The 22,978-nt window shown below is 33.9% G+C and overlaps 1 protein-coding gene across 1 annotated transcript in view; it reads right to left on the bottom strand.

The window, feature by feature from the left end:
• Positions 1 to 22,978, bottom strand: part of LOC129495604 (low-density lipoprotein receptor-related protein 1B) — a 1,831,349-nt gene that overhangs the window by 656,782 nt on the left and 1,151,589 nt on the right. Inside the window, exons 18-20 of the mRNA XM_055303278.1 lie at positions 22,697 to 22,813; positions 7,484 to 7,564; positions 6,177 to 6,344 (exon numbers count right to left, since the gene is read on the bottom strand). Of these exons, the coding sequence (XP_055159253.1) occupies positions 6,177 to 6,344; positions 7,484 to 7,564; positions 22,697 to 22,813 (366 nt within the window). The remainder of the gene's footprint in view (positions 1 to 6,176; positions 6,345 to 7,483; positions 7,565 to 22,696; positions 22,814 to 22,978) is intronic.

Here is a 22,978-nt window from a genome sequence, read left to right on the forward strand (position 1 = left end):
ATTACATTGTTTAAAAAATAAGAGATGTTCCTCTGCTTGGTGTTAAGATGCGTAATTATTGTCTTAATACAAGAGCTAATTTTTTCTAAGAGTGTGGATCTATCATTAATTTTGTGTATAGTTAAGATGAAGATAATTGACTTCTTTCTTCCTATTTTTATGAGCTTTTTAAAATATTTTATTTTTAAAATTATATTTTTCTGATTCCCTTTAACTATACTGATAATCACATTGCTAGAAACATTGTGGATTCTCAAAACAGATTTTGTTATTAATTGTTTCAAAAGCCTTGAGTCTTTGCTCTTGATGTAAAAGTTGTTTGTAGCATTGAGGTTAAAATAACCTTTAAAGAGCTATTTTGTCCTGGAAAACAAAAAGAGATTTCCTATGGATAAAATCCATTAATAATTAACATTGTTTTGATATCTCAGTGTTAACATTTCTTGAGGAAAATAAATCAATCTGCGAGAGAATAAAGTTAAGCCAGATAATTTGTATCTCATTGAAAGTAGATATTATACCTCTAAATGTAGATAAAGTTTAAATTTGCTTTTACTTGTATTTTATCAGAAAATAATCTATATTTTCCTTAAAGGAGAATGATTAAAAATCATTGGAAGAGAAGATTAGTAAATGATATACTCAGCAAAATCATACAATCTTCCTCAAATTCAAAGACAATATTTTATTCTCAATAAAATTCAGTGACCGAGAAATAAGTTACTTTGATTGTGTGTTTTAGTAAAAATTAACTGAAAGCACCTTCAGAATATTTTCATAAAAGAAAACCAAAACAGATGATTGAATCTAATTGTATACAATACTATACAGTATTCATTGGTATCTTGTTTTCTATGTTGTTAGTATTAAGCTGTTTTGCTAAAACATGATGGGTTCAACTGAGATAGGATATGACATAGACTGGAAGTCAAGAGATACTGGTTTTAATTTCCATTCTCTCCATGCTTAAATGTGTAACCTAAGTCTTCTGCCACAAATAAAATTTTGATACTTGCACTCCTGTGGGTGGATTCAATTTCCCTAGGTAGGATATTATCCCTTTTTGGTTGGTCGAAGTCTGACCTTTCTGAATTTTCTGCAGACTTTAGCATAATTATTTGAATCTCAAACCTCTCCTGAAAATGTCTTTATGGATAAGTTTTCAGTCTCAAATCTCTAACACGGAACATTATCAGCTCCTCCCAGGAAACAGCATGTTTTGTTGTTGTTGTTGTTGTTAAATACGCATGAGAGTAATTTTATTTAAATGAGTCATTTACTTCATCTGCATGATAAAATAACTGTACTAAATGATCTTTCATTTTCTTCCAGCTTTCTAAATTTCCTAAGTCTATTAGGTGAAATTTTCATGGCTGACTAACATATACTTTGGGTGATTGAAGAAATTGTCTTTGTGAGACTGTCCACAGCTATTGTAATGACAACGTTTCAGAATCCACTTTACCAAGGAGAGTTGTGGGAGTGAAAGGAGAATAGAAACAAACAAAAGGAGACAGGCAGATTTACTGTGGTTATTAACTATAATGTTTCAGGTTCCTTCTAGTGCTCTTTGGAAAGTTTCATTACAATGACCTGTAATAAGTAGAAAGTTATTTATTTTCTCTTAAAGGAAAAATGAGAATGAAATTAAAATATAGTAATTATTTGGAAATCATATAAATGTTATGGATAAAGCGTTAGAAAAAAAAATGAAACGGGTGGGTTATATCCCATTGCTATGGAAGCAGGGAGCTGGATGGGAGAAAAAAGAACAGAAAATCTTTGCTTCAAACTCCAGCTGTGTAATCCTAAACAAGTATGTTAACCTCTCTGAGTAATCCTTATTGTGAGGATTAAGTGAAGTAACAAATGTAAAATGTCTGGCAATTAGTGGTTTGCTAACAGATGCTAACATCTTTTCTCCCCCACTAAATTATTGCTAACGGAATCTTCTCACTGGCACTTACTGTTAAATAATAAATACAAAAAAAAATTAAGCTCTACCCATCTTTCTGGAATTTACTATCTATTGGACAGAGATGATGTAAATAAAAATAAACAATAACAAAAGATAAAGGAGATGTCCTATCTACTTTATTTTATTGAATCCTGGATTGAAAGTGCAAATATTTATTGGGTAAGCAGAAGTGATTACACTTTATTAAAGAGATGTACATGAATAGATCAATACATCTAGTCTTGTACAACATCATAAAAATATCTCCAGGATCTGGGAATAAGGCAAAGAAACAGAAATATAAGTTATTAGATACATAATACAAAACAAATAAAGGTTGGATTCTGAGGGTGTAATCAAATTTTGCTCAATAAATAAACTCTTTCACTCAATAATTATTTACTGAGCATTTGCTGTATATCAGATATTGTACTTGAATATGAAACTACAAAGACAAAATTATCCTAGCTTCCTTCTTAAATCTGTGAACAGGGAAGTAGCAAGGCAAATGAATAAATGAATAAGGATAAAGCCCAACAGAAAAGTGAAAGTTTCCATAGCAGAAGCAAAGCTAAACAGTTAAGAATATGACCATGTGTAGGAATACATACTAATAATGTTATACACTTAACTGCCTAATGGATTTGGGAACTTGTTAAAGATTATTCATAATAAATCAAAATTGAAGGTCAATACACATTTAATTTTACATTTTCAGTTAGTTTGTATTTGTGATGTAAATAGGAGATCCCATATGTTCTATCATCACCCAGCTCATTTTCTTAGTGCAGCTGGCAGTAAATATTCCCTTTCTAGACAGCCAAACAGAAGGTATTAAAGAGCAATGACCATAAATCAGGGTCAGATGACCCTTCAAAGTAAAGAAAAAATCCAAATATTTGAGGGATAGTTAAATTGCATTTAGGAGAAATTGCAAAATTTAGGCAAAATCAATTCTAGAGAAGCTTGTTCCATTATGCAAGTTTGTGCTGCAATTATTAAGTATAATTTTTTACGACAATTTCTAAGTGGAAATTGACCTGGGGAATAGCTGTCTAAATATACAAAAAAAATCATACGTTTACTTTAAAAATGCCTTACTCCTTGGGAAAAATAAGGTTGAGATTATTCCCTCAAAAAGTAGAGGAATGAAACTATACATAATTCAAATGAATTAAACTGTCAACAATGAGATACGATTAATTCTATGTATTTGTTATTTTATAGATGCATATGTTCAGAGTCCCTTTCTCTCTCTCTCTCTCTCTCTCTCTCTCTCTACTTCTTTCTTTATTTAAATTTTTTTTTTCATTCTAGGCAGAGTTAAAGACTTGTAAGAAAAGACCGAAGTCTCATTTTAATTTTACTCTAGATGTCCTTACAGGTAAAACCATCTTTTTACAGAACCTTTCAATACTTAATAAATGGCCAGGCCTAAGGCTCTAGGAGGTGTTCCCTCCTACCAAATTCCTTGAGGGTCACTTATTTTTCCATTGGAAAAGCTATTTACCCAGTAGCCTTATAAAAAGGGTTATTTTAGAAAAATTTGCCAACCAAAGTAGTCAGAACAAAAAAGAAACCAGGGCTAAATTAATGATAAACAGGCAATGAAACCAAGGGAGGAATCCATGTGCTATGGATTGTCTTTATATGTCTCTCTTTCTTGTATACCCTGTGTGTGCATGTGCATGTGTGTGCAGGGCTGGCTAAAGATACCACATCTCGTTTGCCTAATAAGGGATCTTGAAGTGAGAGGAAAGACCAGCACAACATTAGGGGGAAGGAGAGGAGTATGAATTCATCTAGAAGGGGGCTAGCAATGAATACTTACACCATATAGTTGTTATGATGAAAAAAATGATCATCACTATAGAAATTCTTTTTTGAAAGTGGTTTCAAAAGAGAATATGAATTGAACTTAAATTCAAGAATTTTCTAAAATAAGGATTATATATGGAATGTTCCATTCCTGGTTTCTTCTGTTCATTTACTAGTAAAAGTTAATTCAAGAGTATTTTTGCTTTTTTGAAAGCAATTTGAGTGGAGAGAAACTAGACCATATGCTCTTTTAACCCAGGCAATGTACAGCAAAGTGCTGAGCAATTATATGGTGGCTTTGATCAGTTTTGACAGCCTGTCTTGAGGCTCAAGCCAGAATCCCCTGGTCTTTCTTCCGCAGCAGGTTTTGAGACTAAATTATATGACTAATTGCATCAAATTTCTACTTTACTTTTGCAATGACCTTACACACCTTGCATGTGCAAAATGACTTTCCTGATCAGCTTTAACAATTCTATGTGTCATGATTATTTTACAACTTCTGTGTCAGAATACATAAAGTAAATGATGGGTAAAAATGTTTGAATACCCTCTGAAATACTCTTCATTGCCTTGTACCAAAGTCAATGGTATGCTCCCTTTCTTCAATTCTGGTGACTGGTATTCACCAAGTATAGTATTTGATTAGGGAATTTATAATCTGATAAATATAAATTAGTTCAAGAAGTTTTCTTCATTCTTTTCTTGAAACATGTCCAAGAATCATGTAGATTATCTGGATCATTTCCTTAATATATTACCATAATCATATAAGAAATTCATAGTATTCACATTGACAGTATACCCTTTTCAGTAACATATTTGTGAAATTGAGGTGCTCTAAAGGTGAAGGTCATTAAGTAGACACTGATTCTATAATAATCCAAACCTAAGAAATTACCTAATGAGGTTACAAAGGGATGTACCACTCACTTTGGATACTCATGAAGCTAAAGCAATCTCTCCAAAACTTCTTAATGTGCAATGATCATTTTAACTTAGAGACAAATACACATAGAAAAGAACGATGGGATCTCATTTCTGAGATGAAAGTAAATTAACTTTGGGGCAATTTATCTTTCACAGCATATTAGGGGCAGTGCCAGCAGACCACAGATGTACACATCATGAGGAGCCTAAAAAGACATCTGTGAGGTGGGGGAAAATGCAGTTTACACTCAAAGTGTAACTTGGTAATTACATGTCAACCACACCTTAAATGAATGCTTCCAATATTTAAGAAAAAAAAGGAAAAAATATACTTTTATACCTTTTTCTTTTACATGCAAGGCTAGTAATAAGTGAAAATCTCTAGTTCCTATATATCAGTAGACCAACTAGAATAAGACAGAAAATGACAAAAGAATGAAATAAAGAGGGGTGGGAGAGAGAGAAAGAGAAAAAAGGGAATGAGGAGAGGAAGGGAAGGAGAGAGGAAGTGACAGAGAGAGAGGAAACAAAAGAAAGACAAAATGACACGTGTCAGAGAAAAAAATACAGAAATTTTCTATTTTATAAGTTGTTAAACATTTGCAGAAGACAAATATATGCCCCTGGAAAATACTTTGAAAACAATTCATTTCTTATGATCACACAATCTATGCCTTCCCACCCCAAGTACCCAATTCAGTAAATAAATCATGTTATTGTCTCTTTGCATGCTAGATTTTAAATACTGAACAGGGACCAGATTTCTCTTACCCATCATTCAGTCCAAGCACAGTGCCTGGCACAACAAAAGCTTTCAATAAATTTTTGTGGAATAGATTAAAAAGTAAATGAACCTTCCAATTTCTTAAGCAGAAAGAAAACTTCCATTAAAAAAAATGTTACTGATTGTATGAATGTTTGGCAGGCTAATGATTTTTTCTGTGACATTTCCAACATGATTTCTAATTTATTAACATGACCTATGGCTGATCAAATTTTGCAAGTAATGGATGCAAATGACAGGATCAAGTCTGCCCACGGACAATGCTGAGGCGCATGGTCACAGTATCCCTCTCTTTAGCATTCCAGAAGTCAGTCAGTTGGAATACATCATCACTTAATAGGGGGTTATTTCAAGCCTAAAAAAAAAACAAATTTGGTGTTGAAATAAAAAGTATACCTTTCTTATTTTTAGTTTGTTTTCCTTTTGGGAAGAGTTTGGGGTTTGGCAATTTAGGAGTTGGAGAGGATTAAAGGAGTAACAAGTAAAGCATCTGATAAAAGTAAGAAGCAAAAACCACAGAAGGAATCAAAGTATAAGGAGGTATTAAAATGAGAAACCAGAAAAATTAAAGAGTGAAAGTAAAGCAATCAATTATTTTACCCTGTTCCAAATATTATCTTTATATAACACTTAAATATTATATATCAATTTAAAAATGAGAGTTCATATCTTCACAAAATTACTAACCTTCCCTGGTACAATTGGTTTGGGCTTCATCACTGAAGTCTCCACAGTCATTGTCACCATCACAGGCCCAATGGCCTGGGATGCATCTGCCACTGGAACATCTGAACTGATTATCCAAGCAAGAGTGAACACAGCCAACCTCATCACTGCCATCCCCGCAGTCATCATCTGGAAAGAAGGATCAACATCAAGGAAGTGAAAAGTGACCCAGGAAAAAAACTTCTCTTATGAAATATCTAACATTTCTTTTTTCTACATAGAGTATTCCTTTGTGTTTGATAAAAGAATGATAAATTAATGATCAACATCTCCCATGAACAGTGGAGGGATTATATTCATTTCGATATTGTTTCACTTCGGATTAAACAACAACTACTTAACAAAGAGGGAAAACAATTCTCGCCTTTGGATTTTAAAGCTTAATTTCTATTTCACTCAGAAATGACTAACCATTGATGGAACAAATCGATGCAGCAGGAAATAATTATAAAATGGGAGGACAATGGTGACTGCAGGAATTTCATGAAATGATACAGCTGGTGATATAATTAGCATGGAAAATTATTGTTTAGAACTACAATCTCTATGCCCCAGACTTTATGACTATATCTTTAATTCAGACCCTTCTCCATTCTCAACATGAGGAGTCACTATGCACTTTTCTTCTACTGACACTTAAGTGAGTATTTATACTGGGAAATTGTCACTATCATTAGCAATGATTTATATTCTTTATTAACAACTGTTGCAGGAGGGAGATGAGAGAAATGCAAAGTGAAAATAGATTAAATTGAAATCAGTGACTGAGAATGTATGATTTATACATAATTGATTTACCTGTGTTTGGCATAATTTAGCATAATGATACAACTGAGTATGAGAAAAAACACCATTTATACATAAAGAGCAAGGGAGCAGAGTTGAGACCATTCGAACAATTCCATAATAATCTATAAACTCCTTCATCCTGAGGTTACAGAGCACTTTACACCGATGTTTCAGAGAACCCAAATTGTCCAGGTCATTGCCTCAATTGTCCCCTTTACTTCATGTTTGTGGATTTAGACTATGTCCAGTATAATATCTGAACACAAATCTCTTTACAGTCCCATGGGACAGATATCGAGTCCCATCATCCTTAATGCTAATCCCCACTGATGTGCCAGGTGCCCTCTCACCACTTGTCTAAGCCATTTTGCTTGGCTCTGCAAACTTCTTGTACAAGACGCATCTGAAAGAGGTGAAGCGGTACTGACAGCCAGGCCCCCAATCAAATCAGTGCAATACAGGGAACATTTGGTACTTGCCAGAGTCGCAGTGCCATTTGCTGCTAATGCATCTTCCACTTTTGCATATAAATTGAGTTAGTGGCTCACAAGTTGGAAATTCTATGAAAGATATAAAAATATTCAATAGGAAAGATGTTATTGACTGTGCTTGATTTAATTTGTTTCTCATTTGCTAATGTGACCAGAACTCCACCCCTATCCTCCACAAAAGGCAGAGGAAACCTTAGATAAACTAATCTAGTGACATAAACTTCTTTTTTTTTAATTTTTATTTATTTATGATAGCCACAGAGAGAGAGAGAGAAGCAGAGACACAGACAGAGGGAGAAGCAGGCTCCATGCACCGGGAGCCCGACGTGGGATTCGATCCCGGGTCTCCAGGATCGCGCCCTGGGCCAAAGGGAGGCGCCAAACCGCTGTGCCACCCAGGGATCCCGACTTCTTAAGAGCATAGGATATTCATACATTTAATTTTTTTTTTAATGAGTACCTTACAGTGAATAAAAAAGCCTAGGAGAATCAGATGATGAAGAATTGTTTGCATTCCCTGCACTGCACCACTGGTAAGAAGGTTTGAATGGCAGTTAACACTCAGACCTCGTATTGGCCCTGGGACTTGGGCTGGTCAAGCAGTTATGTTTCCCAGGGGTTCCATCCAGGCCTATTCTGGATTATTCCTTTCTAAGAGTTAGAACTTTACAAAATATTTGAAATCATGGTACTGAGTATCTTCTTAGTATTTTAATCAATGAAGCACATAGGTGACAGTGTCTTTAGGAAATAATAATTTTGAATGACATTGTTATAACTTTTATAGAATAGTTTATATTTTTCCCTTAAAAACTCTGACATTTTAAAGTTAAAAGTCTATATTAATGTACACTTTTTGTCAAGCCATGACTAGCTTGAATGGCAAAATGTGAGCAAGTTAATTTTGCCCAATAGTTGCAAAGACATATTTTGTGTATTATCTTCAAAATAATATTTCAAATTAAATTGGGGGCTATAGTATTCATCCTCACTCTTAAAATGGTGAAATAATAAGTCAACCTTGGAGCCTGTGAGAACTCCTCCTAGAATGTAGTTGAGCTGACCAGCAATAGCATCCAGTGAACAGACTACAAATGACTGCCATCTCTAATAGTGGTAACTTATCCAAATGACAACATAAATTGATATTATTTCATAAACAAAATGTAAGGAAAGTAGTGGCTCATATCAGATCTGGTTGATATGGTATTGATTCCTTGCTTTCCACTTCTTAAAAAGCAATTTCTTTGTGTGAATTTACATTTGAGTATATCCCTCCAAGATATTGGAATTTGAATGGAAAGTATTCTAAAACTGAACAAATCTTAATTAAATTTTATGATTACCAAAGAGATGCCTCAAGATATGAAGTTTAGAATAATTTTGACTTTTAAAAAATGTGATCAGAGCCTAAATATGATTCAAAGACAGGAGTGAAAAAAGAGGCAATCGTTGATATGAAAAGAGAGAAAAGACTGTATCAAAAGCTATCCATGCAGCAACTCAATAAATTTTCTGACATATAAGGGGAAGTAATGAAAAGAAAAGTGAAAACGCTCAAGGCATAATTTAATCAATACTTCTAAGAGAATTTTCTTTTGTTACCTGACAAGAAAATGAAAACTTGTGTTTATGTTTCAAGAATCAACAGGGAAGTTGTCTAAAATATGTTTTATTCTTTAGAGAACCATTTAATGCTTAGAAGATGTAGAGTAGACATGAAGAGTGACTTTAAACAAAACTGCAGTATAAGTTATGGTAAAATGAGTAAAAAACAAAATGCAGATTCTAAGATATGATGAGATCTAACTTTTAAAAATAACACTGCATCTTTTTTCAATCTATAATAGGTTAATTCACATTTTTAACCTCTCTTCTATCAGCTTAGGAACATATTAATCAATATCATACATGTAACTAGGAAAAGAATAAATCACTCCAAGCATTTGGAGACTTCTGAGATTTGACAATACTTCATTGGCTGGAAAATGTTCCAAGTGACCTTTAAGAGTCTACCTCTTAGATTCTAAGTCTAAAAACCAGCCCCCTCCCCCTCCAAAAAAATCTGGAAGTTAGCTCCCAAAAAGGTAAAAACTTTGAAAGTAAATAAAATAATCTAAAACCCAATGCATCTTCAATCTCTGAGAAAATGAGTCATATATCTGCCCACAGTTAATATAATACACATACTTGCTAATAATGTGTATGTGTTCCTAAATAGCTGCATCTCATTTCTGAATTTTTTTTTTTTTTTTTTTTTTTTTTTTTTACATAATACTTAGTTACATTACTTTCTCTTGGCAAGCACAATGTCTGGCTTACTTTATAGGACCAAAGGCAAATTACATGGAATTTTTTTAAAAAGGAGCTAGAAAAGGCATAGGGCAAATCACTAAAAAGAATAAAGGCATTAAATGAAGGGACAGGTATAAGGGACTGAAGAGTTTCATTTCTGTTTCTTTGATAAAGCACTGTGACCTTGAGTAAATCACACAGCCTCTGTAGTGACAGCCATGTGATTTGTAACATGATCTCTCAGGTCCTTAAAGTCCTAAAGGTCAAGAAGTCAGAAGAAAGGTCATCTGGAAATGCACCACACCCTAAAAGCATGTATTGTAGCAAAAATCGGTGTATCTACTGAATAACTCCTGGGATTATCACAGCATTCCAATAAAAGATAGTAACTGAACTTCAGAAAAAAAGAAAAAATAGAGGAATGAATTTAAAGTGTTAAAATTATCTTTGGATTTTCTCTGCTTAATAATGCAATCAAATGCACAACACATTTTAGGAGTTCCATCAAAAATTTAAGTATAATATAGGGCACTTCATTTTTCACTAATGATATAAAATACTGTATCCATAATTTCTTAGCACCAATATCTCATAGTGAGAGAGAAACAAGGTTTAATGACAATATACTCTTTCTCCTAAAAAAAAAAAAAACAAAAGTTTCTTAAAATAAATTTAGCCTTTCTATGTTCTTCCATATTAGCATTACTTTAAGAGTTGAAAATAGTATCTGATATCTCAGTCTGTTTCTAGGTACTTGTTCTTTTTAAGAGACCACTATGAATTCTTATATTTGAAAAAGACTTAAATGTTAAAAACAATCTTTTTTTCTTGACTTCGACTAGATCTTCCAGGAGACAGACTGTAGGACACCTGGAAAGATTACTTGATTAACTCTGAGGAGAAAAAAAAATATGAATGAAAGTGGCTTACATTTTACTATATTAAAATTATGCTAAAGAAAAGAAAACTCTATTTTATTTCTGTGGTTACTTCCACCTCGTAGAATAGTTAATGTGGAGTAATGGACTGTTAAAAAATCTTCCATTGTTGCAGGTGGTATGCTTAATTTATCTATTATATCTTTCACTTAAAATTTATTGCCGGGTTATATGTATGCTATTATGTAAATGGCAACAATTTTCTCTCTCTCTCAAGGGTAATCATCGTTGGTACGGTACTTATATTTATCCAGTACACAAAGCTTAGAGATAGTTTTCAGATCCAATTTGTTTCTTTCTTGTCTCTAGGAATTTTCCTACTTATTTCTCCTTTTTGGCCTCAAAATGAATATTTCTAAGTAATTTATTATTGAAGTCTCAAAGTTATCATAGGTTTGTTTAAGAATATGTAATCCACATCCTATATGTGTATAAATTTGACCATCATGACTAACTATGTGGAGAATATATAGGAGATTCAGGCTAAAATAAATGACAAAGTAGGATATTACACGAGTCCGGGGTTAGGAAAATGTTATCTAAACTTGAAAAAGGATGATAATACTCACATTGCATATTATTATTTATTGTGTATGAGACACTAGGCTAGCTATGTATATACATTACTTATACTCTTCACAACAGCCCTGCAATTGTTATTGCCAACCCCGATTTGTAAAAGAAAACAGCATAACTTGCCTGAGGATATACTGTATAACCAGCAAGTGTCAGAGTAAAATCTGAATAATAGTGTGACTGATTTTAAAATATATTATTTTTTCCCTATACCACACTGATCATACCAATACCCTTCAAAAATTATAGCACAGAAACATTTTTTTTGGAAGGATAGAAAATTAAATTCTTCCTATGTTTTATGTAGTCCACTTAAATTTTAAATATGATTATTCCTACTCTAAGGTACATACTTAAACATGGTTATGGGAAAACACTGCTTTTTAAAATCATATAGATTATAGGACTATACCCTTGGAAGAAATACATTTCTAGATAATGATACTAGCTGTGGCTCCTGATAATTGGTATGTACATAGGACAGACTTCAAAAGAGCCAATAAGGTAAATATACTTTGGAGAAAACCATTAGAAAACAGTATACCACAAATAGTCTTCATTTGGCTACTCTTCCATTGCTGTTACATAAAAACCTCATTTTATACATCACATAAGTCATATATAAAGAACATAGTTTATAGGCAGGCAAATCTGAGTTAAAACCCTGATTTTAACACTAATTAATATATGACCTTGGATACTCACTTAACATCTCTGACCTCAAGTTCCTACTCTGTTCAACAGAGTAGAAAACTACTTCAAAAGTTTTATTCTCAAAATATTGAGAGCTTTATACCAGACAGAGTTCTAGGACTTAGTGATATCTCACCTAGAATGAATGAATAAAACAGTTCTAAGCATTGGAAATACAAAATTTAGCATTTTCATTTCTCAGAGTGCTTACAATCATTTAGGAAAAAAATCTCTGTAGTATAATTAAACAAGTGATTTAAAAATTTTTCTGATAAATGCTATGATGTAAACCCCATAAAGTGTTATTGCAACTCACAATAGAATAATCAAAACTACTCTTAGATATTCACCCCAGAGGAAGCTATATACAAGTTGATAGGAATGATATATTCAGGTGAAATCAGGAGGGGGGCGGGAGGGGAAGGAGTGCTATTAGCATATTCCAGAAAGATGGCATTCCTCAACGCCCAGAAGTTACAGTATATAAAACGTTTGAAACACTATAAAAATTTCCAAATGGCTTCAATAGGGTATAAGAAGTAGTGAAATTTTAGGAGGTACAAGTAGGCTAGAGCAATAGATTTGGAAGTAATCACTATTGATCAGAGCCTTGGAAGTCAAGAGGAGCATCCAGGAAGTATATGTAGAGTGAGACCAATAGGAGACCTGGGAAACATATTGAACAGTTCTGGCAATGAGGAAGACGAATGAGAAATGCTAGATAAAGTAATAATCAAACATGTTAATACATGGTTGCATGTGTATGAAAATAATATAAATTTTCAGAGCCCAGAAATTAAGAGGGTGCTGGAAACTAGAACAGTTGGTGGGTTGTCACAGCAGGGTGTGTATGTGTGTGTGTGTGTGTAAAATCAATGCTGCTGAAATGTCTGAAGAATTCATGTTTACTCTTGACAGAATTTAAACGGCTGCATCTTTGTCAGCAGAATTATTACTGCCCAGTGGCTGATAAATTTCTTTTGGGAATGCAGAGGTCCAGATACAGTGAAAAGCTCTTGAAGGGATGAACACTGGGTGTTATACTATATGTTGGCAAGTTGAATTTAAATAAAATGTTAAAAAGAAAAGCAAGATACTCTGAAGATTGGAGGGGTGTTCTAGAGAGATTGCATACAAAGTCAGGAGGCAAGGACTAAAACACTGGTATTGTGAGACTGTTTCACAAACCTGCATGTATATTAGAAGTACCTGTACAGCTTTTATTATTTTTTTCCTGCACAGCTTTTAAAACTACTTATACCTGAGCCTTTATTATAATTCAACTGGTCGCATAATTCCTCAGGTGTTGTGGGTTGAATCATACGTATCAGTAAGCTATGTCGGATCCTAAGCCCTGGTATCTGTGAATGTGACCTTATTTAGAAACAGAGTCTTTGCCAATGTAATTAAGGATCTCACGATGTGCATTTCCACAGGGAAAGGCCATGTGAAGATGGAAACAAGAGATTGGAGTGATGCTGCCACAGCCGAGAAGGAGCTGGAGCCAACAGAGAAGCTGGAAGAAGCAGAGGATTCTCTTTGGGGGAGATGCTGCTGATTATGGACTTCCAGGCTCCAAAACTGTGGGGAGAAGGGGTTTTTGCTATTTTAAGCCTTTATGTTTGTGGTGATTTGTTTTAGTAGCCTTAACAAATTTTAATTTGTAGGGAATGTTGACATCACATAGTTTAAATTTTCTGGATGTGCCTTAGGATCAGAATCATATGAGGTGCTTTTCCTAAAATACATATTCTTGGACTCTATACAAGACCTATTGAATGGAAATTTTTGGAGAAGGGTGATAGTGGCCTGGGGATCTTTATTAGTACCAAACGCCCTGGGTGATTCATATCAAGCAAGAAGCTGAGGAAATGCTGAGTTAGGTCAAGGAAATAAAAGCCGTTTTTATTAATTTCTGCCTATGGCTTTCAATATACCCCACCAGGGTTTGCCTAACCTCCCACTTTCTTGCATCGAGAGCCTTATTAATACTAGGATGTATAAAAGAGGGAACTGTAGCCAAAGACAATGCAAAAGCATGTCAGATACCTATAAGAATAACAAAAAGACAACTTAGCAGAAGCTTGTATTCCATTTCAAGCAAAAATAATACAAATGTTTAAATATAAATTTATAGAACATGAAAAAAAAACAGAACAAGACCATCTGGGATACAAAGCATATATCTGCAGGACACAGACAGGAAAAATAGCTTAATTTCTTTGTTTTCAACATTTAAAAAAAAGATTTATTTATTTATTTGAGAGACAGAGAGAAAGAGAGAGTATGCACGTGGGGTAGAGAAGGGATAAAGAGAATCTTAGTCAGGTTCCATGCTGAGCACGGAGTCTGAGGTGTGGCTAGATCCCGAGACCCTGAGATCACCATATGAGCCAAAACCAAGAATCGGACACTTAACCAACTGTGCCACACAGGAAACCCTGTTTCCAACATTTTAATAGAAGAAATTATTTCCAGATTGGAGAATGAAGAATAGGTTTGATAGGAAGTTAAAGTTCTAAATCAAAGAAAAGAGAAAAACAACTAATTGCTAAAAATGAGTTTATCTTCACATTGAATAAGTTATCAAAGAAGTAATGAAACACATATTTTTGATCTTAGAATATTGACAATCATTTTGAAATAAATGGAAAAGATGAATGAAACCTGGAAAATGGTGAATGGTATTGTCCTGATTTAAAAAAATGAGTGAAAATTTTCAAACAATAGAGAGGTGAAGAATACATATATCTCTGACAGCAATTCTAGGATAAACTTGCTAAAATATTATTTTTCAGCATTTTTAAAAGAGACTATTTGCTCAAGAACAAAATAAAAACAAATCATGCAAAGCTAACTTATTTGCTGATACAAGTTTTAGGTAAATATATATCATGAAAATGCCATACACAGAGTGTTTTTGTATTTTTAGCAATGTTTAAGAAATCTCAAGATAGGGATCCCTGGGTGGCTCTGCAGTTTAGCGCCTGCCTTTGGCCCAGGGCATGATCCTGGAGTCCCGGGATCAAATCCCACATCAGCCTCCCTGCATGGAGCCTGCTTCTCCCTCTGCCTGTGTCTCTGCCTCTTGCTCTCTCTCTGTGTCTCTCATGAATAAATAAATAAAAATCTTAAAAAAAAAAAAGAAGTCTCAAGATAAAGTATCTTGTGTGCAAGATGGTGGTAAATTGAAGTGAATGTGTGATTTGTTCAAAACTGTACTTATACAATTTTAATTATTAGATCAATTTCTCCTGAAGGATGTTTTTAATTACTTGCCAAAAGGTTCACGCCTTTGTTACTATTATTTGGTTACAGCCTTAAAAATTATGCTTATCAAATTTTTGAATTATATAAAACTGGGAGACATCATTAATATCATGGATTCAAAATCGCAAAACAGCAACAGGGTTGGGGTTATGGGAGGATGGAAGTATAAGAGTGACAGTATGGAGTGGAAAAGATCAGTCCCATGTAAATATTCAGAAATAGGTAAATAAGGAAGACTCAGGAGACTATCAAAATAAAAGGTAAAAGAACTTTGAAAAGTAAACATTAGAAGCATCCAAAAGGAATGATTCAGTGTATAAGAAAAGCTTAGCTATTATATATATATATATATATATATATATATATATATATATATATATATATAAAGAAAAGCTTAGTTATTTTAATTGACTGGACACTTGACATGAGAATTACTCAGTAGGATACCATCTATGATTATGTTAATGGAAGCCTAGAATCTAAATTAGTGAAGTTAATAAGTTCACTTCAATCTGTTGTAAAAATACCACATATGGGATACCATGTTCTGTTTAATTCTAGGCTGTGAATTTATTTTTAATTCTGGCAAAAAAAAAAAAAAACATAAAATTTACCATTTTAACTATCTTTAAGTATATTATTCAGTAGTGTTAACTATATTCATATTGTTGTACAACAGATCTTTAGAACTTCTTCATTTTGTAGAACTGAAACTCTATACCCATTTGACATCAACTCTCCATTTTAGACCATTAATTTTACTAAGGTTATTAAAAATACAAGTATATTCATAGTGGGGCAATTGGTAGGGAAAGAGTCTATAAATTATCATGTAAGGAGATCTGAAAGAAGTGGTATGTTTCACTTGGAGAAGAGAAGGGTTAGGTAGGCATAACGGTGCCTTTGGTTAACTTAAGAGTGATCTTGTGACAAAGTTATAGATTTAGATCATGTAGCTTCAGAAGACAGAACAAGAATCATTGAGTAGAATCTTTAGCAAGTTTGCTGTACAAAGGAGAAATATTCTGACAATTTCTGCCCAACAGTAGAATTAACTAACCTGTGAAGTGGCCAGTTCTTTGTTCCTGAAAACATTCAAACAAGGACTGGGTAAGCATCTCTGAGACCAGTTTTAGGATTCTTATGTTGGATGGATAACTGAATTTGATAACATTTATAGGCAACTACCAAAACCTTGATTCTCTGAAACCGACGATGAGGAGTTATTGTATCTGAGTTCCAATGCTTGCCATACCTACTAACTCATTCTGTGATGTTGGACACACAACCTTCAGTGCTTTAGTTTCCTTATTTATAATGAGTGGGGCTAAAATGAATGGTTTTCTTAGTCTTTCTACCTTTCCATGAGTTGAATAAATGTGCATTATGCCTATTGTGCAGAATCTGTACCAGTCAGCATGTGCCTCCTGCTTTAGCAGGAAACAGGAATGGAGAAAGCAAGAGGGATAAGAGGAGAGAAAATGATTGACTGAGTTAAGTAAATAAATACATGGAGTAGTGGGATTTTCCCTTTTACCATGGCATTGGCTTATTTAGATCTAATACTAAGAACAAGGAGACACTAAATACTCCTGCATTTTATAGACAGAATTCAGTAGTTGGAGCCATTCCTTATAAAAGAAGAGTAATCCATATGTCAATTTTGTTCAAAGACCAGTGGATTCAAGGGAAGGAGAGACTCCATGAGAATCATTCATGAAATATTGTGGATGCATGAGAAAAGGGAACTGACAGAGTGTTGCTCAGGAAGTAGGCTGACCATTTTACCTTGCATCAAGAGAAGAAGAAAGAAGTGGAGAGTGGTGGTATCCAAGAGATGGGTCATTAGGAGACTAGCCTGATCACATTTACTATAGCATGTTTGGGGGGGGGGGTTAGTGGGTCACAAAAAGTGGACCTGCAAAAGAGAGCAAAACTTGCTTTTTTGTTTGTTTGTTTGTTTGTTTGTTTGTTTTTTTGGTCGTATCAGCAATGCAACCAAGGGGGTTCCCAGCAAGCAAGGAGGGCTCTAGCAACTTAAGGCTGGGAGATATGCCATCTGTGGTAGGAATGGTGGGGGAAGGGGATAAAAGAATTCTAGATGTGAGGGAGAAAAAGAGGAAACAGAGAAGAAAGAGGGAGTTCAGGGAACTATGAAGAGAAGGCTCTCTGAAGGTCTCACATAAGATTCTCTCAAGAGAGGGGTACCAGGGTGGCTCAGTGGTTGAGCGTCTGCCTTTGATTCAGGTCGTGATCCCATGGTCCTGGGATCAAGTCCCCCATCTAGCTCCTTGTAGGGAGCCTGCTTCTTCCTCTGCCTATGTCTCTGACTCTCTCTGTGTGTCTCTCATGAATAAATAAATAATATCGAAAAAAAAAAAAAAGAGTCTCTCAAGAGAGCAACATTGCTCATGTCACAGAGAGTTGTCACCTTCAGAGAAACAGAGGTTACCACTAGACCTACTTAAAAAGAGGTTACCTGTTCCTCCAACTGCCCCATCTGACTGAAGAGCTAAGGCTAGAATAGGAAGGAAAAAATAGAATACACAGTCACCTCTCATCTAAGTTCCTAAAACCTAAAGTCTGGCCAGCAGGGGGGAGAAGAAAGCTTTGACTAAGATATAATACTAGAATTTCAAAATGGGTAGGATCAAGTTACATAAATTAAAAGTTACCAGAATCACTGTGTCGCCAAGATGCTATCAAGGAATGGCAGAGCAATTGAAAGCAGTGCTTGGAAATATCCATATTTTGCCAGTATTCCATGGGTTAATAATCCTCAAGTCATTACATAAAATATGCATTTTTCTTACAAAATTAATAATAATAATGTATAATATAAATAATAATAAATATATTTAATCAGAAACTTTGTTTTTCTAATAACCTCATTGAACATATATTTGATACACAACATATACTGATTTAACTGGGAAATGATTTCTTTTTGACAGCTCTCTCTCTCTTCTGCTTGTGTCTGATACTTGCCAATTCTCTTTATGATTCTCTCCTCCTTAATTATGCGGAATAAAATTATAAGAACATTTACAATTTAAATTAGAAGTACAGGAGACAAGATTTTACTATCTTCATAGATTTAAAAGATCAACATCCATAAAATGGAATCATACTAACTTTGCAAATTTTAGTGGATTTTATTTATACCCCACTGAACTGTCTTTCAATCTGTTGATAAATTTCCATTATTTTCCCAAGTTAAATCCTTTGAACAAGCCCTAAGTTACCAATTCACATAAAGGTGCATTTATTTATTTATTTATTTATTTATTTATTTATTTATTTATTTATTTATTTTTAAAGGTGCATTTATTTTAAAAAATGTAATGAATATAAGGTATGCTGGAGATACTTGGAAGACCGAACAACCACAAAACAGTTAAATTAGTTTAAAATAAGCAAATCTACTGTTTTTGACAATAAGTTTTCCAAGGGGCAAAATGAAAGTTTGTCTGACATATTCTCACATGTGGTCATGAAATACCATTATATTTAATGCCATAATTTGGAGATGGGAAGAGTTTTCTTCTGGATAGTTGCTTCCATCTTAATTCGTTTTGCTTATATAGACATAATTATGTCATTAAATATATGTTAGATAAAATCAAACCTGAATGGTGCCTCCCAAAGTAGGGTCCCTTGACCGGTAGCATTAGAATCAGTATCAATTGCTAGAAATATAAATTATGGATCATCTAAGACATACTGGGTCATAGTCTTTAGAAATTAAGCCAGATTCTGGTTTTGATTTTTGCTTTTGCTTTTTTAACAAGAGTCCAAGAGATGGTGATGCATGCTTAAGTTTGAGAATCTCAGCCTTAAGGTTTCTCAGACTTGAATGCACATTCATACCACATGGACAGCATTAAAAATACTGATTTTTGAGGTCTGACTTCCAGAGACCCATATTCAATCAGTATCAGTTTGGGGTGAGGCATGGACAGGTGATTCTGAAGCTTCTTGGGTGATTTTTTTTTTCACTGACAGCAAAGTTGAGAACCAATTAACACCTTGAAATGAGTGACTGTTTAGTTCTTTGACACATAGTTCACTTCTAGCACATTCTTCACAATTTTAACATATCTTCACTTATGTGCAGAATCAATCTACAGAGCCTCCTGTCTACACATGAAGACTACCAAAAGAGTAAAAAGATTGTTTAAAGATGAAGAGTGAATCCTCAAGGGCCTTCCTAATTATGTGTTTGTCCACATATACTCTCAATCTGAAGTGTTCAGCTAATTTGTTGTAAAGGCAAATGGAAATAAAATCAATGAGGTTTATAAACAGGTGCTAGTGATATCCACTAAAATTTGACCCTTGATTTCAGTACCTTCTGCTCCTAATGGCAACCAGAAGCATTTCTAACCATCGGTTTCTCGTGTTTTAAAATCCAAATTTTGGTATTTTTCAGTGTAAAATAGTAGTTATTAAAACAGAAGCTGATTGTAGAACTAAAACATAAAAAAAAGAGTGCACTCTTCTAGTAGGATTAAACCTATGGGAACTTGACTGATTCCACTGGGAAAAGTGAAATATGATCAGTCCAAATGTTATAATGATGCTTAATAAGACTGGGAATTACTTGAACCGATATTCATTTCTACATTACTGCCAAAGAGAGTGACTTTTTTAATGCGGTAAATTAAACAATTTATAATATTTTTGCCATTTTGTATTCAATACACAGATAGTTTCTGATATGAGAGTAATCTATGCCATTCTCTTATAACTTTAAAAGTGAGCTTGTGCCTACCAGAGCTTCACTATTAGCTTCCCTACTGACATAAATTTTGATTTATTATGACAATCTGAAATATAAATGCATGTTACTACAGAGAGGAACAAGTTTGGAGAGAAACATGTTTCTCACCTTATAAAAGGGAAATGGTGCTGAGACTAACCCATGTGGCTTACTGACACTCTATAAAATTTGGCTATATTTCAAAAGCAAACTGACAACTACATTTCACAGTGTGTTCATATCCAGTGGTATACTTTAGGTATCCTGTGCCAGCTTGCAAGAACCGATTATAAATTTTCAAGGATTCTAGGAATCAGGGGATCCCCGGGTGGCGCAGCGGTTTGGCGCCTGCCTTTGGCCCAGGGCGCGATCCTGGAGACCCGGGATCGAATCCCACATCGGGTTCCCAGTGCATGGAGCCTGCTTCTCCCTCTGCCTGTGTCTCTGCCTCTCTCTCTCTCTCTCTCTGTGACTATCATAAAAAAAAAAAAAAAAAGGATTCTAGGAATCAATTGTTAAGCACATTGTTTAAAATACATAACCTATATAGATTTATAATTAAATAATGTTGAATACAAGGGTAATAAAAATCAAGATTCACAATTCCCTAATTATTTTACTCTTGAAGTTAGTCATGTTTATTACATCTGTCTTGTAGAAATACTATAAATTGATGTGCACATATTTTCTCAAATCTACATTCAGAAAGTCTTGTTGGCTACCTGATATTGGTCATGGCAGGAGTATTTACACCACAAAATAGACAAACACTAGATCAGGGCTCCTTTCCAGCAGGATATCTTAAAAGGTTTACCAACATATCAATGAACAAAACTTATTATAAATATATATTCATTTAAATAAGATAGACAATGGACATGAGTAGGTAAAATGACATGATCTACTCCCTATTTGCACCCAACCCATGGCTTCCAAAAAAAGTCGACCTGAAATGTTGAGTTTTAGTTTTAAGTATACCTGGATTTAAAGCCTTGTCCTGCTATTTATTAGCCTTGAGATCTCCAGCAAGTTGTCAAATGTTGAAGTTTTGATTCCCTTATCTGTAAAATCTAAACAATACTATGTTTCTCATAGATTTGTTGTAAATATTCAATAAGAAAGTTTGTGTCAGTTGATGTGATGAGCACTGGGTGTTATACTATATGCTGGCAAATTGAATTTAAATAAAAAAAAAGAGGAAAAAAAAGACACTATGTGTCTGAACTCCCTCCACACTTCTTTCCCTCACCTCATGAAAAGTATTAAATATAAGTCAAATCAAAGACCTAACTGAAGCTCTCTAATGAGCTCCTTATTTATTTTTCTACTCTATAATGTTTTCATGGCCTTTCCTAAATTAGTCTGATTCTAGAATTTCTCTGTCTTTAATGTTTTCAGATTGTTCATTATCCTTTTTTCTATATTCTGGACGGAGATGCTGGGAACAGGAACACAATCAAGCTTCCAAAATAATAGAGCTGCCCAGATGCAGACCCAGCCACAGGAAAAGTCTGGACATTGGAAAGGAGAAGGATACATTGTTCAAATCCCTTAGCTGGACAGGCTTTGTAAACTCTACATGTGAAATATAAAATTGACTGTTACTGTGTGACTATTGCTTTCTTCAACACTGCTATTATTTTCTTTACAATGTCAATACTACTTCCTTATCTATACTTTATTCAAAGATCATAAATTCAAAAGTCCGTAGGGACTTAATAGTCTAGTATAGGAAAATTTTTAAAAATAAAATTTTAGGTAAAGAAAGAATGCATCCCTTAATAGAGCCTTTGACTTGAGAGGTCAAAAAAGTCTTATTTTCCAACTGCTAAAAGTACTACAACATAGATTTAAATTATTAAAAGTATATATACTCAATTGCATTATATTTATAATAAATGTACTAAGCATATTTAATGTATGTTTTCCCCATTAGCAGTTTCAAAAATTCATAGCCATGTCTAAAAAAAAAAACAAGTTCTTAGAAGACCAAATTCATTCCCTTACTACATTTCACTACACATTATGCAGACAAATGATAATAAAATCTACTGATACATGAGTACAAATGAGAGTAATTAAATTTGCAACTTTATGTGACAATAAATACCATTTCCAAAAGTAGGAGGATCCATGGAAAGTGACTAGGAATTTTGCCATTAATAAAACTATCTTAAGCTAATAAAGGAATTATATGACTCAATAGAAATGAAACAAATGGTTTCCCAACTTTGTAATCTTAGCTTGTATTGTTTATTGTTCTAAGAAGACAACATATGTATGCCAACAAGAAACATGTACTTGTAATTTACTCCAAATGTCACTCAATTAGCTACTCCATTAGAAAAAACTAATCATTACAAACATAAGATTAATAATGAACATTTGAGAATCCTGTTAAGCTTCTAATAACCACTTCCTAGTAAAATCTGTAATGTTTGTATCCTTTTATTTTAGCCAAGGGTATGGTTACTGAGTCATGACATGGATATATCCCAAAGTTACCATTAAGGTACACACTCAGGCCTAAAAGGCAATAATAGAGTATAACAGATCTTTTGCCTTACTGACTAGTATTTATAAAGAAATAAATAAACTAGTATTTATAAAGAGATTATAGTGACTTGACCTCGTCTCCACTAACAGTGAGATTCACTCACAACTTACCACAAGACGCCATTTCGTCTGTCTGGTCACCACAGTCATCTTCCCTGTCACATAGCCATGCTCTGGGAATGCAGCGCCCATTTCCACAAGAAAACTGGTCCACTTGGCATGTTCTGGCTAAGATAATCAATTAATGTACAAATAATACATTTAGAGGCCTTTTGAATAATGTTCAGGTAAAACATATCATGCAATAACTCATACACGTAAGATCTTCTATTGCTTTATTAGATAAAATATTTTAAAGTAAATTTTTATTAATTTTTTGATACTGCCGACTTG

This window comes from Nyctereutes procyonoides, unplaced genomic scaffold, assembly GCF_905146905.1.
Source record: "Nyctereutes procyonoides isolate TBG_1078 unplaced genomic scaffold, NYPRO_anot_genome, whole genome shotgun sequence".
Taxonomy (NCBI): Eukaryota; Metazoa; Chordata; class Mammalia; order Carnivora; family Canidae; genus Nyctereutes; species Nyctereutes procyonoides.